General features: G+C 30.7%; 2 protein-coding genes across 3 annotated transcripts in view; one reads left to right on the top strand and one right to left on the bottom strand.

Moving 5' to 3' along the window:
* Positions 1-1,341: 1,341 nt before the first annotated feature.
* Positions 1,342-16,501, bottom strand: LOC134716393 (docking protein 2-like). The gene is made up of 3 exons (XM_063579374.1): positions 16,306-16,501; positions 6,213-6,564; positions 1,342-5,869 (listed from the first exon to the last, which is right to left on the bottom strand). Exons 1-3 carry the CDS (start codon positions 16,366-16,368, stop codon positions 4,629-4,631), a joined length of 1,656 nt encoding a protein of 551 aa, XP_063435444.1. The 5' UTR covers positions 16,369-16,501; the 3' UTR covers positions 1,342-4,628.
* The window catches only part of LOC134716392 (SMC5-SMC6 complex localization factor protein 2-like), a 61,465-nt gene continuing 58,008 nt past the window's right edge, over positions 16,449-19,905 (top strand). The window contains exons 1-2 of one of the 2 annotated variants that reach the window (XM_063579372.1): positions 16,449-16,635; positions 19,383-19,429. In XM_063579372.1, the coding sequence (XP_063435442.1) occupies positions 16,610-16,635; positions 19,383-19,429 (73 nt within the window). In that variant the 5' untranslated portion in view covers positions 16,449-16,609. The remainder of the gene's footprint in view (positions 16,636-19,382; positions 19,430-19,905) is intronic. The other variant, XM_063579373.1, reaches the window with a different exon arrangement.

The following is a 19,905-nucleotide window of genomic DNA, read 5'->3' as shown; positions in this document are numbered from 1 at the left end:
AACATTGACCAATAAACCATGAAAATGAGGTCATGGTCAGATGAAACGTGCCAGACTGAGAAGAAACCCTGACAATTGTTCCTTACAACAACGATAGTTGACCTATTGCTATCAGAATTTAGAAATAAAGGCAACAATAGTATACCGCTGTTCGAAAGTCATAAATCGATTGAGAGAAAACAAATTCGGGTCACAAACTAAAACCGAGCGAAACACCTTGACATACACTATAAGAGGAAAACAACGGAACTGAAACTCTGAACTGCGATAAAAACAAACGCCAACATACATAGGAAACCGACCAAAACACAAAAAACCTACAATTTACCAAACAACCATGAAAATGAGGACATGGTCATATGACACAAAAGAGTTGCATGTACATCTAACATTCGTTTAACTGCCTCATATTTGAATCTATATTGAGATAGAGTGCTTGTTTTTTGTACTGGTAATTTTCGTCAAGAAACACCCTAAATTGATCCTGATCAATACATTCTTAATGTGACATGGGGGCTATTCATTTATCTTTCTATTGAGTTTTTATTTTATTCTATTGTTCAAAGATGGAAAATTTCTCAACAACATTGATTAAATATTTTAAATGAAGTGGGTAGTCACGTGAATTTTTACTAATTTGGGTATGTATAGAGTTTACCATTGATTTCAGTAAGATGAGATATTTCTATACTCTCACCTTACAATATGTAGTCTTTTATTTGTCTTCATGAATATCATTTTAACTGTTTTGGTGATATCCATTTGATATGGCTCTGTACTCAACATCCCATCAATGTGTTATTGTGTTATGGTAAATTTTTGTATTCATGTCTTTTATGTTTTTCTATTGTGACTTTGTGCTATGTATATATGCCTTTTCGTGTTGGTTTGTTACATATGAAGCAGCTCTGTACTTGAACCTCTCATCATTTGTGTTATTTTGCTATGGTAAATGTATAGTGATTAAAACAATGTTGACAGCTGTACCCCAATTTTTGACATGTTTACCTATTATGTCTGTAAGTGTTGTTGACAGTTCACACATGGTTATCAATAAAACAGAATTTTAAGCGACTGTTGCACAAGTGAGAGGTTTATCTAGCTAAAAATCAATGTTTAATCCACCATTTACTACATAAGAAAATGCATGTATAAAGTCAAAAATATAACAGTTGTTATTCATTCGTTTGATGTGTTTGAACTTTTGAGTTTGCCATTTTATAAGGGACTTTCTGTTTCTTCTGTAAGATATTACAAATGTCAGATATCTGTACATCCTTCTTTCAACGACAGGACAAATATGACCTGTCTTTTCCTTTTCATTAATTCAGAAGATAAACAATGTTTTATCAAAGCACATATTTATTTTTTCAAATTATTTGCAATTATGAAGTTCATATGTTCATTAATATTCAACAATACAACAGTGTTAATTAGTACAAATAATAATAATACTGTATTACCATTAAGTATTATTCAATGCTTTTCTATCCCTGTTTAAAGTTACTCCTATGGAGTAACTTCACTCTCACAAAGGTTAAAACTCATTTGCTGTTCATGCTAAAACAGTAAACTCATTATTAATAGTTATCCACTACCATTTAAGTTTCTGTTTATAAGCTGTATATCTTTTAACAGTTTTACATGCCATATACAATTCCAAGATTTTTTTATAATGTATATTTTTTACCCAAATATAACTTCAATACTTATAAATTCAATCTACATATCATTATGTATGAAAATGATGTAATTTTGAATTAACTGTTCAATAAAATACTCTATAAAAGATAAATAATCATATATATTCAATAATTTAACAAGCAGCATATCAACAATATAAACAAGACATAAAATGTAATAAAAATGATGTGCAGCATTTGTTGGTTTTCATATTTTCCCTCGAAAGCATAGGAAAATGTAGTTTTGTTAAAAAAAAACAGTTTTGCCTTTTCCTTTTAGCATAAGAAATGGGATATAAATTACTGAAGTTTCATCTAATTTTCTTCAAAAACATGTTATAAATACATGAATGATAAACAAAACACACATTAAATTTAAAGTATATTATTTTGGTCATTTTGTAACAGGAAACCTTCACATTGTTTAAGACAAGAAAGTAATGGTGCAGAAAATAAAAGCCAGAAAAAAACTCATTTGAACTGCATTAATGTACATTTTCTAATATATATGCGCTGATAGAATCTTTCAAAACTGTACACTTTCCATATTATAATTAGTAGAATTTCATAAAAAAGTCAAGAAATTATTATTATTGAAATCTTACAACTGTAATATAGCCCTTATACATACTACACCATTTTAAATTTCCTGACTTACATATTCAGATGCAAAGAGATTATATCTCTTCTTAATTTAATTTATATGAAGCAAATAATAATTGAAAGGAAAAAATTGTCAGAGTCAAACATTTGTTTGTTTTATGATTGACAGTTACATGATAATTATGTTTCTTCATAAATTATTAAAAAGGCAATGTTTGTACAATGTATGATCCCTTCTCCTCAAGACACGAGACTAAAATTGCTTCATATAAAAATATATATCATATACATTGTATATAAATATCAAATTTATTTTCACAATAAGATATTAATACATCATAATAAAAAAATACTTGTTTTGTACATAAAAATTAGTTAACAATTTTGGAATGTTTTTCTGAGCAAAATAAAAAAATAAGCCTGGTCATGAATAAGCTCCTTAAATATCTGTGAGTTAAAAATTTCAGGTATAATGCTTTAAATGAATTAACTAAACAGTTTAATGAAAAGCAAGAGAACAACAATGTAAAAATAATTTTTGATAATTTGACTTCAAAAGAGATTGATATAAGTGCTTATTCTGCAAATAAACGAATTTAAAAAAAATATTTGTACACAATTCAGATTTATTGATTTTTGTTTGGTTTATATTGAGTAGTGAAACATACGTAAAAACATTGTAATATACAATGTACACAGGAGTGCACACATTGAAATATCACCTCTGTTTTAAAACTAATGATGATAGAATTATGTCAAAAGTATAGTATTTCAGAAACAGGAGTAACCATAGAAAACTAACTAAAATCAAATTGGATGACCCTCTTCACACAAAGGATATTATCATAAAATATAAACATGGAATTGAACTTTTAATTTTATCTATAAAAATATTATTTTAAAACTCATTAACAATTAACAAAGATGGAATGTATATGAATTAATGTGGATATAACATTAACACATTCATTAACCTTTTTTTATAAAAATACTCATAAATAAACATCAATATTTTGATGTTAACTAAATATAAATGAATCTACCGAAAATGTAAAAGCACCTATGTATATATTCAAAACCCATTAAAAATATGCAGTAAAAATGCTAATAAACTGTTTATACAGATATATGTCTCCCCTGCCAGCAGAAAATTCAGAAAAACACAATTTGTTAATAATTAAAAGTTGCTGGACATGACAAAGACAGCATCTAATCAAAATGATTGTCAAACTGATATGTTATGAAAGTAATGCAACATTACAGAAAATATCATTGATCTATCACAAATGTTTCCTATCCAACTGACTTAAATATAAGATTAAACAATTGTCGTTGCCCTTATTGCTGCCCGCAGAAAAGCAACACCTATGTTGCCTTCAGTTACTTTCATTGGCAGACGAAACAATAAAATTACCAATTCATTTATACAAAAATATTCATCACATTCATACTGTTTTTAGAAGTAAAGAACATTTGTATATGTTAATTCCAAATTCCTCATGTGAGTATTATCTCAACTTTGTTAATAAGGTACAAATTACTTGCAAATATTGCTACTTCAAAAGTATTTCATAAATGTTAACAAAAAAATCCTTTTTTAATTCCATTGGAGATGGGGGTTAAAATTGAGCCAGATATGTTTAGAACAAAGTATAAGTAGCAGTTAAAGCTTACAGACTGGTAGGCAGAAGAGTATAGTCCAGAAAGTAAGAGACAATTAATGCAATGATCACAGAGAACAGTTATAAACCTTGAAATAGATGTTAAAGGCTACAAGAAGGTAGATATCTCAAAACTTGTTTTAAAATATACAGCATATGGCATGTAAAAGATAGGGAATATAGTACATTGTCCTGAAATACAATTTTTCCAAGTTTAGAAGAACTGGTGGAAATGTTGTATAGGTTGATCAAGTATGTTTTTATCTTATTATTTCCAAGTATGGACATTTTTCTTTCATAAATTATTTTCTTTAGAGTACTGTTACGTTTGACACAATGAAAAAATATTTCAATGAAAATAATGAACTATAGACCAAAGAATGGCAAATTCAACAGTTTGAAAACTTGCAAATCACATGTGATGTCATACTAAAAAAATGTAAATATATTGTTAACATAACATACAAGGCTATAACAGGTGCTTGACCATATGTATAAGAAATCTTAATAAAGTCATAACAATTTGACTGCACAAGTAAAACAATTGCATAGGACAATAGTAATACATGTACATCTTTCACGATACATTGCATCATAAATAGGTAAGTCTGTACCAGATACCGTCAAAAACTTCAACATTCTTAACAAGCTATTGGAGCGAGTAAAAAAAAAGTGATTTAGACTATGTTGATGATCTGATATCCACTTCTTCATAAGCCTCCGTTGGTTGAGCTGCAAATTTTTGCTGTGTAGAGAAGGCATCATCATATTCAACCTGTTCATCATCAGGGTCACCTAATTCATAATCTGCTTCAGGTTCCCTCCCACTTGAGGTTCCATAAAGGTTTTTAGAGTCATCAGTAATTTGATCTCTTTTTAAGTTCCTTTCAGTCAAGAATGCATGATCATATGTATCATCGATTTCCTCTTCGTTGTTTGTTATCTTGCCAAATGATTCACGCTGGCCTTTTTGACTCGCAGCAGCTTTTATTGATTCATAATTTTCCTGATGCTCTTCATCCTGAGCCCCATGATTTTTCCAGGCTTGTTGGCGAGGGGGATGTGCCTGTGCATAAACTGAAGGTTCTTGAGGTTTTAAAGGCTTTTTTTCATTGACAGAAGCACGTTTTTTCATAGATTTAGATTTCTGATCAGCTTCCTCGTACAGAGGTTCGGTAGGTCTTTTCAAGTCAGCTGGAAGTTCTGGTTCATCGTACAGATTTTCTGGATACTCGTCATCACCCTCATGATCAACTTCCTGTTCCATTTTATCCTTGGGCTTTTTATCTTTACTAGACTTGAAAAATGCCCCAAATCCTTTCTTCTTTTCTTCTTTCTTTTCATCTTTGGTATCATGTTTTTCTTTCTTACTCTTGCTAGATTTCTCACTTAACGTTTTACTTTTACCACTAACTACATCTTCTAATTCATGTTTGAAATTAGGAGACATATGAGCCGAATGTTGTCTGGCTAAAGGAGGTTTAGAATCAGTTCCTTCCTTTACTGATGATGCCTTCTTTGGGGGAGAGGGAGAGTTTTCTCTCTTCTGAATGGGTTCTGACGATCTATTTGATGCAGGTCGCTCTGTTTCAGATGGTGCAAAATTAAGTTTACTTGTTAACTGCTCGTTTGCTTTTCTTTTTGTAAGTTTATCAATGGCTTTAGTAATTTTAGACGGATCATCATATACGAATACAAATGTCCCTGCACCTGTTTCACTCTTACGTCCGGCTTCTATCACAAAATCATTGCCTTGTTTACCATATTTCCTCAATGCATTGTAATACCATCTGAACTTAGGTTCTTGTTTTTTTAAATCCTCTAACATAAGACACACATTTGATACATGCAGGCGGTATGTACTTGTCAAACCAAGATTTCTGGTATCTTCATTTGGTTTCAACGTTACATCAAATCTAGCAGCTAAAATGAAAAACAGATAGTAGTATATTAAACTCTCTCAAAAGGACTATTTAGCAATTTCTGTGTCATTTGGTCTCCTGTAGAGAGTTGTCTCATTGGCGATCATACCACACCTTTTTGATATAAGCTATACATTTAAATTAAATCCAAGAGAATTAAAAGAATAAAACGTTATATTACTTGCTCTGCATATTTTAATCAATATTTAAACCTCCTTAATATAAAAAAAAATAATTAGTTCCAATGTGGCAGGGAGGGGGGGGGGCTTAAAATTACCAAGGGGGAAAATCTAAACCATTTCATAAAACTATATAATTTCACTTAACATTTTTCAGCAACTTACTGTCTTCAGGTCCAGAATCATATAAAATATTGTCTTTTAATCCGGATTCATCCTCCTCAAAATTGGATGAGTCTTCTCTTCCTTCAGTAAAATGGGCATTGTTTTGTAAACACATGTGCCAGCTTTCTGTTTCATTTTGGTTGGGGAATATCAGTGAGAATTTCTCCTTTTTTAAATGAACATCTATGTAGAATTCTTTCGAAGATTCTTTCACCACTTTATCCAAACCTTTGACATGAACCAGTGTGAAGCTATTTTTAACTTTGTCTGTATGATCTTTACTTTCATAGCAATCAAGAACCACTACATCACCATCCTGACACAGTCTACAATATCTCTTATGCTTCTGTTTCTGTAAAACAATAACAAAATGTATATCTATATGTACATGCATCTCCAACATTGTCTAAGAGGAGGTCTGATAAAATAAAATATTTCACAAGTCCTTTCAAAATTATAGTTCTGGATATTCAGCTTATGAGGGAGGTATCTCCCTTTCATTTTCATAATCATATTTGATTTATAACAGTACTTTAAAGAAGTAAGTTTGGGAAGGGTTGCAATTGGCCCTGAGATTATTTTCTTTTTAAATATGGCCTACATACTGCAAATTGTACAAAGAAATAGTTGTCTATCCTTAGGTCGGGTTGACACATTCCACTTTTCTGTTCTCAATTTTATTGAAATAACTATTCATGACTGTATTAATACAAAACAACTTTTTTTATGCACATCACAGTAAAGATTGCTAAGTATTTTAAAACATCTGAATGATATATCCATTATTTTATTAATTAGAGTTGAATTGTCAATAATTTTGGTTCAATTAATTGCCACAAACCCTGTTCCAAACCCTGAAAATTGTTGTGACTAGTGATTTTATATTAACATGATAAACCTTGGCACCATTTGGTTTATACAAATCATTTTGGATCTCAGCTGGTTGTAATCAAGGTTATTTTTTTCAAAGCTTTATGGATCCGAAATTTGCACCAAAATCAATGTGATTTGAAATATCTCCAAAATATGCTGACTTTTGAATTTAAAATGAACCTTGTCTTTATCAATCAATTGTATACATATTTATTACTGTGTTTCATCCTTCATCAATGAAACCAAAAAAGGGAGGCAAAAAATCAGTCAGTCATTATCAGAGTGGTCATTTCCATTCTTTTGTAATAACTTAATGTCATTGTCACAAAATATAAATTTTGTAAAAATCTATTTAATAAAAATCTATTTTTATAAAAATCTCTTTGACAAAAAATGTTTGACAAACAAATTGTGCCTTTACAGCTGTAATGTAAATATCAAATTTTGTGCTTGTTAAACATGCCTTCACCACACTTGTATATAAGTGATCCCTTCCTTCCTGCTTATTCTTACCAAATAAAATGGAGATGAGTATTTCAGAGAATAATGATAATAAAACAGACAGTACTTGAACATGACTAGAAGGGAAGTCACCATTAACTACTGGCTATTAACACATGTATGACAGATAGGGAAGTGAATGTTTACTTATGGTTATTTCCAAGCCTTTGAGTTATCTTCAGTTTAATACATGTTTATTAAAGTAATAATATGATCCTTCAACTTAAATTAAGAAGAGTATATGTATATGTTTTAAATATATTTTTGAATTTTCTGAGTATTTGAACGTCTAAGTTTTACTACATAATGGTGACATGAATACACAAAATAGAAATTATATTTCACCAATTTAACCATAAACAAGAATGTGTCCCTAGTACAGGGATGCCCTATCGCCACTATCATTTTCTCTGTTCAGTGGACCGTGGAGATGGGGTAAAAACTCTAATTTGAAAGATCATATCATAGGGAACATGTGTACTAACATAACTAAGTTTCAAGTTGATTGGACTTTAAATTCATCAAAAACTACCTTGACCAAAACCTTTAACCTGAAGCGGAACAGATGGACAAACGGACGAAGGAACAGACATACGGAGGGACGAATGAACAGATGCAGACCAGAAAACATAATGCCCATAAATGGGGCATAATAAATGGGGCATATATAAAAACCGAATTTATAGAAGACACTGATCATGATTAATAACTACATGCATACATACATATGCTCTTCAAATTGATCTTTAAACTTATATAACATTTGTAAAAAAAAAATATTTGAGCTGTGATAGCTAAAATGCATGTCTGAAATATAAATTTCTTATTCTGGTATCTATGATTTGTTTATTGATGCACATGTATGAAACAAACAGGAAACAAACAGTGAGCTTAGTTTATCAAAATGACAGGACTAAAAGAAGATCTTTTAACATTTTGCAAGTTGATTTTGATTTTATTTAATAACTGTGATCAATATCATTATGTGAAGTGCTATATCAAGCATCAACAATATTTGCTCATTGAATTTTTTTAACGAAACTGTATTTTCTTCAATGAGAAATAACCTGCTGCTATGCCCAAACTTAAGAATGAAATTACAAACATAATCAGATAATGTCTATTATCTTTTAAAGATTTACAGTTATCTACGGACTTCTGTCTGAAGTTTAAAACTGACCAAACAAAATCAATTGGCTATATTTTTTATACATTTAATAGATGATGAAAAATGTTGAAAATGTTGCAAGCACCTTCCAAAGATAATTTTCAAATTAGATTCAATTATGAAAGGAACTGTAATAATAATAATAATAATAATAAATTCTTTATTTAAAGAGGGTAAACTCAGTTAGTTACAATAAACTAATCTTCCCTGAGGCCCTCACATACAAATTACAATACAATCAAAACAGATATTTACACATAGTTAATTCACAGTCATGTAGTTCAATGTATTGTTATTAACATAAGATATAATGCTGTTATACATGTAGTCAAAAAAAGAATCAAATGAAAAAAAATAAAAAATATACATTACAAATGCATTGTCATGATTGTAGCAAACATTTCTTATCAGGATTGTGTTAGGTACTTCTTGATACTTTGCTTAAAAGTAAAAGTGTTTTGAGCTTTACGCATTTTGTGTGGTAGTCCATTCCACAATACTGATCCAGAATAAGCAAAGGATTTCTTAAATAATTCAGCTTTTGGCTTAGGAACTATCAGATTACCTTGAGTGACACCTCTTAAGGAGTAAGGATTATTATCTGATTTCAGTTTAAACTTTTGAACTAGGTACATTGGTGCTTCCATACGCATACATTTATATAGAAGTAAATATTTGTGGTAATTTATTCTATTGTCAACTGTCATCCACCCAAGTTTTTTAAATAAGGGGGCTGAGGGGGATAAAGGATCTGCATCTAGAATTAATCTTGCTGCCCTTTTTTGGAGTTTTAAAATTCTTGTTTTCCCTTCATTTTTACATTCACCCCAAATAATACAGCAGTAGTCAATTAAGGGAAGAATATACCCATTGTAATATGTTTTCCTTGCATTTATATCTAAAAATTTCTTTATTTTAGAAAGAAGGTATATTCTGGATGATATATTAGCACAAACTTGGTCAATTTGATTTTTCCAGTTAAGTGTGTTGTCAATTTTAACACCTAATAATTTTTCACATGAAGAATTTTGTAAAACTTTTGAATTTATTATCAAGTTTGGTTGATAAGTCTGAATAGATAGTTTCTGTTTTGTTCCAGTAACCAAACATTTTGTTTTATTTGCATTAATGAACATGTTGTTCATTTTACACCACTCTTCAACCCTGTATAAATCTTCTTGAACATCATCATGTATGTTTTCTATGTTTTTCCCAGATTTATGAAGAGTGGTGTCATCAGCATATAGGTCTGTTTCACAATTTTCAATACATAAGGGAAGGTCGTTTATAAATAGTACAAACAATAGGGGACCAAGTATAGAACCTTGGGGGACACCAAATTTTATATGTTGTTGTTCAGAATAAACATTACAAATGTTTACCTGCTGTTTTCTGTTATTGAGGTATGACTTGAAAAAACTAACAGTAGCCTCACTAAATCCATAAATTTCAAGCTTTAAACAAAGAATATCATGATCTACCAAATCAAAAGCTTTTTTAAAATCTAATAAAATTGCTAGATTTAAATTGCCATCATTCATTTCTTGCAACCATTTGTCAATGATATTGATAAGTGCAGTTTGACAAGAATGCTGCGGCCTGAAACCAGATTGTGTAGGGTGTAAAAGTTTAAGTTTAGATAAGTATTTGTACATTCTATTAGAAACATGTTTTTCTATTAATTTTGATAAAGTTGGAAGAACAGATATAGGTCTGTAATTTGTTGCTAAAAGCTTGTCGCCATCCTTGAAAACTGGTGTTACCTTAGCATTCTTCAGTAATGAAGGATATATACCAGTATCTATCATTCTGTTAAATATATATGTGAGAGGTGATGCAATAAAAGGGGCACTTAATCTTAGGATTTTTGGACCAATATTATCCATACCAGATGCTTTATTTATATCAAGTTTTGCTAATTCATTAAATAGCTCATTCATATTCACTGGTGGTATAGAAAATTTTTCATGTTTATGTAATTTATTTTTAACAAATTTACTAAGATTACTAAAATCTGCTTTGTTAACAGGTGTATAACTTCCTTGTTCTCTTAGTTTTTCAGCACAGGAAGTGAAAAAGTTATTAAAAGTATCAGCTATACATTTTTTACTTTTGTACAATGTAGTTCTAGTGAGAGAACCTAAAATGTTTATTTCTTAAGTAATAGGTTCAATTGTATCAGATGTAGCCTCATAATGACATCAGCCACTAAATCAACACTGTAACAACATTTCTATAACATGTATCAGGTTTTTCTATGTTGAACATTGACCAATCAGAATCTAGAATTGGTTGATCTGGAGACTATTTTTTAAATCTGATTAAACCAAAAACTAGAATTTTCATTTTGAGTTCCAAAGAAATCTATTCAGTTTGTTTAAGATCATCAGAGAAATTAAATGAAAAAAGTACTTCCATATATATTATAAACATTTAACCATCTATAAATACATCGTTAGAAATAGATGTTAACATAAAAGCTCGGATATTACCAGGAGGCAATGGAGACTTCCCTTTCCCTCCTGTGTAAACATTGTTAAAAGTACTATCTATTTCATTGCATTGTATTATTCCCTGAATAACAGCTCCATTTGGAAAGAACTAACAAGGAAGGAAGGAAACACTTATATATTTATGGTGAAGGGATGTTTTACTAGCCAAACATTTTTTTAATCAAATTATGTAAGGCCATTGAGGGGTGTGAAGGTTCAATTTCCAGACTAAGTGTTTTTAAAATTTGATTTGTTGAAAACTGCATTTTGTGACAAAGACATATAGCTTTTGCATACTGTGAAATACTGTGCATGACAATATATCATTGAGAATTTCTGTCCATGACAAATATTTCCCAATCAAATTATGTCTTCCCTCAAGAATCTGACTCCATAAAATTGTGAGAGTGTTTCTGGAATATTTGAAAATAAGGTCTTAAAAAGTATGTGTTTAACAATAAGTCAATTCTAAAAATGCTGCATCTACATGTATAGTACATACATGTACATGACATAAGCATAAAGCATTCATTATATCATATTTTAGTCTATAATCATGATAATTAAAAAAAAAAAAAAATCATTGTTAATTTTCATAACCTCCATTTCTCAAAACAACATTTCGTGACAATCAATCCAAGAAATACGTTGTCATGCATGTACATGTACAATGTACAAAATGTATTGTCTCAATATCAATATTCACAAAATATAACTTTGAATAACCTCCCTTTGATGAGTTAAACATGTTAAATTTTGTCCTCTGACCACTTTTTGTGATTTAACCCTTCCCTAGATCTTCCATCAACTTCTTCATTTTTCATCAACACTTGATGGACAATTGATGGAAGTTTGATGGTACTTGATGGAATTCCATCCCAAACCAAAAAAAAATCATGAAAGGATGATGGAAATTAGGAATATTTTTTCCATCAGCCTTCTTTTGATGGAAAATTTGATGGCGTCTTTAACCCCTGATGGAAAATTGGATGGCATTTTTACCATTTGATGGAAAATTGGATGGAATTTTTACCACCTGATGGAAAATATGATGGCACTTATTCCATCTGATGGTAAATAGGATGGAAATGAAAAAAGTTTGATGGAAATTGGACTTACATTTTGTGTTTAAAGTTCTGTAACATATCTTTATTTTTAGATGTAAGCCAGCAAATGTTACTTTTCCTACAAAGACTTAGTCTAAATGATTTTACAAGAAAAGTGGAATTATAAATTTTTATTCCTAAACCTAAAGTATACATGCATGATAGATTAAAGGAAATTTATAATGTACTGGATGGTCCAGAAAAGAAGGTACAGGACATATAAATATATAATGAGAAAAGTTTTATATGTCTTAAGATTTCCGTACTAATTATGTGAATATAAATGGTAATATATGAAGCCATGAAGATGATGTTATAAAATTGTGTTGACAAATATTTTGGCGTTAACAAATAAACTTTGTTAGCATCAAAAACACACTGATGATGTCATGAAGGCAAAATGTTAAAAGCTGAAATAATTGCCAAGACAATTTTATAACATCATCTTCAATAGACCACAACAGAAAATCAACCGAACAAAGTTAGCTAGAGTAAAGCTAGACAGGGACTAGAACTGGAACCACTATTTCCTTTGGAAATTAATTACCCAAGGACAAATTGATCTGTCCAAAAAACATGATTTTACTTTTGATTCAAATCATATAAAATAAAAAATGAAACTTACAGTTTACAAAAAGCAGATCTTTACAAAGATAACATTTTTCTTTACAATACACAAATTGATATTTGTTTTGTCAATGCAAGTTCCAGAGTGTGTGTATGTGTGTGTGATTGTTTTCTTTTCCCTTTTAATTATTAAATGTTGATATTCATATAATATACATGTATATTCACCGTAGAAGAAAAAAATGTTGTAAATTTTCAATGTTTTGTTTTATATATTAAACCCTTAAACACACGGTCAGTCAGATTATGATGTGCAGCGATTGTCAAAGCCAGACTACCTTACTGAAAAAAATAAATAAATAAAAAATAAAATGATTTTACATGGTGTTCAGGGGCGTAGCTAGAAAGAACCGATGTGCAAGCAACTACCGCTGAGCAGAGTGAGGCGAAATTTTTTTAGACCCTTTTATGCAGGAAAATGTTTTTTTTTTTCGGTTTTCAATCATAGGACAGTTGAAAGAGGAGCTACATGTAGATAGGACTTATAAACAATTAATGAATGTAAAATTATTCATAAAGCTTCTGAAGAGAGTAAATTATAGCTAATTGAAAACATAAACTAAACATTTTTCTGATAAAGAAGTTCCTCAAAATTGTCCAAAATCTGCTTTTTGGGTCTAGGCAGAAACGAGCTTCTTTATTTATTTGTCAATATTCACCGATGAATGTGCAGTATAATTCTAGCGATTATAACCTGTCATTCTTCATTGTTAATCGTACATTTGATTTCAACAGACGTCGTACACTGATATATCTCTACGGTTACCGTAGCACTCGCGAGATGTTATAAACCAGTGTACTTGTTGGCCATTGAGCGACCTCCCAATTGAATTCGTCAAATTACATACCAGGTCTGTTTCTTATGTCTCAGACAATGTTGAGATTTGTTCGCTTGTTATATTTCCTACAACACGAGGAAGCATATACGGCACACAGAAGCGATTTTCTGATCATGAATACCAGACGCGACTCCACTCTCCAGATCCATCATATGGTCTATAAGCGTAAAATATAATGAGACTTTCCAATACTGTTTTCGCGTGTTTGCAGGATGATTGGCTCTGGTAGTCCGTCGAACAAATTGAACACATCGCCGTGGCATATTTTCAACGATATCGAAGGGTTCTGATAAATCAAATGCTGATTGGTTCATCTCATTCCAAACAGATAAACCGTACTCTGTAAAATGTGCTCCTAAACTACATGTCTTAGACTGAGTATAACAAATTCAAATCTTACAATAAAAGATACAACATGTACAAGTTACTGTCCGATTTTGTCATGATCTCCAATAAAACTTCTATTTTGAAACCAAATGCCGTTATTTAATGACATTTCACCAATTAAAAAAGTGACAACATATGTGTATCCTTTTAATATTTAATTTATAATTATTTTTTTTGCAATTTTTTTTTTTTTGCATGCCGAATCGATGTGCACACAACTGTGTGTTGGCGTATAGGGTGCTACATGTACGAGCCTGGTGTTATACTGCTATTATAATTAATGAGACATTTGAGTCATAAATACAGCCTGCACGGTTAGCCACTAGTCCAATGCCCCAGACTAGTAAAATTTCATTTGGACTAGTGAGTTGCAAAACTTTGGTTGGACAAATATGAAAAATGTCAGAATATTGGTCTTCGGACTAGTAGTTGAAAAGTTTTTGGTACAGACTGTCAATACTCAATATAGACATGATAGATACAAGTTATCTTCAAGAAATCAATTGGTATGCAAATTTTTAAAGTTGTATACTTTTTGAATAATTACGTCCGCCATATTGTGTTCGACAATTGCAAGTAATTTGCATATAACTTACAAGACATGCTTATCAATTTCCTGAAGTTAAATTGCACTTTTATTGAGTAAACAAGACTTATATCTTAAAATTATACACTTTGATATTATTCTAAGTAGTTTAACACCATGTGTTCAGCACAAATCAATTTGTCCTTTGGATATTAATTTAAGTTCCTGTAATCATGGTAATCCTCTGGTAATCATGGTACCGTCTAGAACCTGTACTTTTCACCTCTCACTTCTACAACAACACCAAGAATAAACTGGTCCACCATTCTATCTGTAGCTTCCCACCGAAGGAACGGGTTGGAGCTATTGTCACATTGGCATTAATTGGAAGAGTCTTACAAATTCAACAATTGGCTAATAAAATTGACCAATTAAAGTGATAGGAAATTGACCTCAAATGTTAATACTGTGATGCCGCAAAATAAGCAAGAATCTGTTAATTAACCCCATGGTAGAAGCGCAGATAAATGACCAACAAGCGTGTTATCATTTTCATGACAAACTGAGTCGGTATCTTTTGTTCCCTTGAGAACTCAGTAGGGTAATAAATGTGCCATTTTTTATTTGATTTGCTATCAGTATAATACATAATTAAACATAGCCAATATGATGTACTAGTCTCGTCTAATTATTAAATTCTGTGGTCAGAACACAGCAGGGGTCCAGTTTACACCTAAAATGCCTAGCATTATGCACATATACATGAATATATATATGATAAAACAAACAATTCATTCATGTCATGCTATGAAACAGGAACTATATTTCTTATTATTTATACCATATACCTCTATCATGTCTATAAATTGTTCTCTTTCCAAGAAAATATTGAATTTTTAATATACATCAGGGTGGTAATGCCCTTTAAATGGTCATTTTCTCCAACCGTTAACATCAAATTGGTTAAAACTTTACTGTGTTTCGTCAAAATATCCTTATCGTGATTCAACAGATGTCTCCAAAAATTATCGTTACCATTTTGGGGGAAAATAGTGTGATTCTTCAAATTCAGCTGATTTTTTTATTGTCTAAAAGAAAGTGTACATTTTATCGTAATGCACTAAAAATTACTATTAACTTAATCTGACATTTTTCAAGAATTTTTTTCGTTATACATCATGTACATGTATATACTCTGACCATGCTGATAAACATTAATAGAGGAACCCTTGCATGGTTAGTTGTTAATCTTCCAGCTGAGAAGAAGGAGTTCTCCAATAAAGCAACTACTCAAGATTAGAATCGTCTAGGAAAACAACACTAGTATATTTTATTTATATATAAAACTTGTGACATATGTGAGTCTGACTGTCTTAATGAAGTGCAACGGTAAATCACTCTTACTTTAATAAATGTATGTGAATGCAAGCTTTATTGACAATCAAGATAAGCAATTTGTTTGACTAAAATTCAGAAGATAGGAAATTTGTGCACATACTGAAGTTTTATATTTATATGCTAAAAGTGTATACCTACTCCCATCCTCTCAAAATGAATTTGGACGCATTACTTACTAAAATTCCCGATCTTATTGTAATCTCTCCTTCTCTTATTGTTTGTTTTGAATCTGACATCATAAACAGTTATAATTTTTCCTTCTTCATTGCAATTTTGAAAGACTCAACCAGGAAGTGTGTAAGACGTAAACTTGTTTCTTATGTTATTCGTATCCGTTCCGTTCTTGGTTTCCACCTACAGAAAACGTTTAAATGATCCAGATTTTTAGCGCTTCATCACCTCAGAAAATTTCGGGGATTTCCAATCTAATATTTTGTATTGTGTTGCAAAAGATGCTGGAAATGGGACCATGATGATAGTATGAGTAAACGCAAACTTTCACAAGGGTATGCAAAGTCAATGATGTGTTGAATGGAACTATCATCCTTCAATCGCGATTTTGGTATAATAAATTAATGTATCATCGTGTAATGTGTTTTCGTATTAATAACAATTTTTACTGCTAACGGTTTTCACTGTTGAGTTTTTATTCAGGTGTTTACTCAAATTTAAAAAGCATGTCCTGTAGATTGATTTCAGGTATCTAGTTTTTTTGTCAAGGCTTACTACGATTTTTGACCGTTTCCGATTACTTTGCGATTTTTGTATGTCAAAAAAACGGCGTCATATGTTTTCGTATGAATTAAAAATTGGATCAGTACACAGACAGGAAATGACTATAAAATCCGGAAATTAATATTTTCCAAAGTCGTGGTTCTGGTGATCGCGTGAATCATAAAAAAAGTTAATTAATACTTTTCAGTACTAAAAATTACTAGCAAATAGTTTTAGGTTGGTGTTTCATGTGCTGAAATTGTTAGATTTTGATTAGTTTCAGATTGGCACCTGGTTTGTACAAAATACATTATTTTTTCTAAAATAAAATGCAGTTTTCAAAATTTAGGATTAAATATAAAAAAGTTAAGACTGTAATCATCTTCATGTGTCAAGGATGTATAAAAAGAATTGTCAATAAAATATTGAATAATTAGATTTTGAACAACCATTTTATATAAGAACCCTGTTAATTTTAAATCGCTGGTTTGTAATTAAAACGGCCAAAAAAACACATGACAGTCGTATGTCTTGAAGATCAGATGCCTGACAGGCAAAAAACATATCTGGACTTTATTTTAACCCTTCAGAATTTTTTTCCACAACTATTCTAGTGATGCATATTTTTGACGTTAAATAAAAATGGCTAAATATGTCAGTTTTATTAAATTTGTTCTAACGTCTTTAAAAAGCGCTGTTGAGTATGTTTTAAATTTGTCAAACTGTAGTGGTGTTATTGTTCTAAATATAGAAACCGAAAAACACGCCACAATATATGCGTATGCAGTTAAAAACCGACAAAATGTGGTTGATACGAAAACATATGACACGACGATAAAATTATTCTCCTCGGCCACAGGCACTTGTTTCTGTCAATATGTCCTCGGCTCTATCATCATGTCTTAGGTTAGTCCAAATAATTATGACGTCTGGCAAGGCTATTTTAATTTTTTTCTGGGACGCGTCCCAGAAAAAAAATAAAAATAGCCTTGCCAAACGTCATAATTATTTGGACTAGTCTTGGGTATAATTTTAAACACTTCACCATGTCACTGATCTTCAGTAGAATCATACATATTTCGTCCTATGCTGATTTCTTATTTGTGCATGACCCCTAGTCCAAATAATTATGAGGTCTTGAAAGGCTATCATATTTTTTTTACTTTGCAACGAAGTAAGGCATCAAAGAAAAAAATTAACGTATTTACACTTTTGGTATTTAGCTGAATTGCGCCTCTGAATGCCCTATGATCACCTCCGAATAACCTTTTGACATCATCCAACAATCTCTTTTTAATTATGACGTCAATTAATTTGAATTGTTATGTCAAAGTTTACGGGAACCTGTGTGATTTTACGTAATGGCGGACAAATTTGCATACAAGTGTAAATACGTCTATTATAATAGCCTTTCAAGACATCATAATTATTTGGACTACATGACCCTATATGATGAAGCATTAAAAAACCGAGAAACTGAATATCAGAGAAAATAATATATTATCAGTGTCTAACTGTCTTCTTCATTTTCTAAGGCAGATGTAACTTCAGACTTACCAACTATTCCTATATAGGGGGTCTCATCTCAAATTTCAAGCCTCAACCAAAATCCCGATATCAGCTTCATAAAACAAGTTGAAATCTATGAAATCCTGATTTTCACAAAACTACCTGAAAAATTATGTGCTATCAGTATCAATTTGTTTTTTCTGGTCAATTTCTATCAAAGATTTTATATAGTGACATATTCATAAGTTTATGACCTTTCCATTAGCCAATCAACTTTCACAACAGGTATCATACATATAATTTGTTGTTGCAGGTAATATGCTTATCATTGTTATCTGATCATGCTGATGCAGATAGGTCATAATTCATGTAATCAGGATCCTCAAACGTCAAAATTAACTATCTTGTAAATTAAATTTTTATCAATTATCAATTATCATACAATCCCTTTTTCCAACATTCATGATAAAATTATAATTAGATTAAAAGCTGAAATGAACTCATTTGAAATAAACTCGCTATATATGATAGACATAATTGATGTATTCCAGGATTGATCTTTTGTATTTGCACCAGATGCCCATTTCAAAAGACTCATCAGTGACCCCTTGAATCCCAAAAAGTTTAAAAAGCATATTAAAGTGCAAAGTTGAAGAGCATTGAGAAGCAAAAAATTACTGAAAGTTGCACCCAGTTAAGATAATGGACATCTAGAGGTTTTCATAGCACACCAAACTATTAAAATGTATTACAAGGCTACCAAAATTATGAGAGAAAAAAATCCAATTGATATTCAATCAGTTTTACTAAACTTCATATCAGACTTCTCTCCCTTTACAATGTTACATGTGCAAGTTATATACATAAGGAATACAAAATGTTTGCTTACATACATACATGAACATGATGAATTCTTGAAAACAGTTCTAAATTATTTACCTTGATTCGAATGATTTCATTAAATTGTTACATGTATTTCTATTCCAAGCTATAATGTATTACCATTCTGTAACATGTATTTCTATTTTAGGCTACAGTGTATTACCAAGTTTTTCAAGTTGTCAACAGATTTAGACAGTAAGTAAAAACTATTTACTTTGAAATTGTGGCTTCTATGTTTTCATGTAGCTACATGGATTAGAAAAGAATTTCATTGGTAATGGTGGTTATATACTATAATTTATTTGTTTTATAATGTTGAAGTTTACACTTAAAGAACACCTATATATATGTCAAATAAACTTAATGTAATTTTTTTCCCTCCAATTGCAAGATATTTCAAGCGTAACTGTCAAGTTTTGTCTCAGTCAGAACTATAGTTTCAGAGAAAAACACTATATAAATGTAAGGCCATATCCTACTGCGTCAGTTTAATTTCTTCGAAAAATCATAAGTTCAGTGTATCATTATAAAATGCAGTGTTGACTAATATCTGATCATAAACTCATGATCTATGCATTCAAACAATTAAATAGAATACAAAAGACAACTTTAAGATGATAAACAATTTTATTGCACCTTTTAGAGTTCATTTGAAGGTCTGTTTTGGTCCA

This window comes from Mytilus trossulus, chromosome 4 (genome assembly GCF_036588685.1).
Source record: "Mytilus trossulus isolate FHL-02 chromosome 4, PNRI_Mtr1.1.1.hap1, whole genome shotgun sequence".
In the NCBI taxonomy this organism is placed as follows: domain Eukaryota; kingdom Metazoa; phylum Mollusca; class Bivalvia; order Mytilida; family Mytilidae; genus Mytilus; species Mytilus trossulus.
The sequence above is the reverse complement of the archived record's forward strand: the minus strand, read 5'-3'. Positions and strand labels throughout refer to the sequence as shown.

Excerpts from the sequence above, each read along its gene's own strand:
- LOC134716393 (XM_063579374.1), bottom strand. The coding sequence starts at position 16,368 with ATGATGTCAGATTCAAAACAAACAATAAGAGAAGGAGAGATTACAATA. Across the intron at positions 6,565-16,305 it reads CAATAAGATCGGGAATTTTA|AAACAGAAGCATAAGAGATA; the intron begins GTAAGTAATGCG and ends ATTGTTTTACAG. Across the intron at positions 5,870-6,212 it reads TGATTCTGGACCTGAAGACA|CTGCTAGATTTGATGTAACG; the intron begins GTAAGTTGCTGA and ends TTTTCATTTTAG.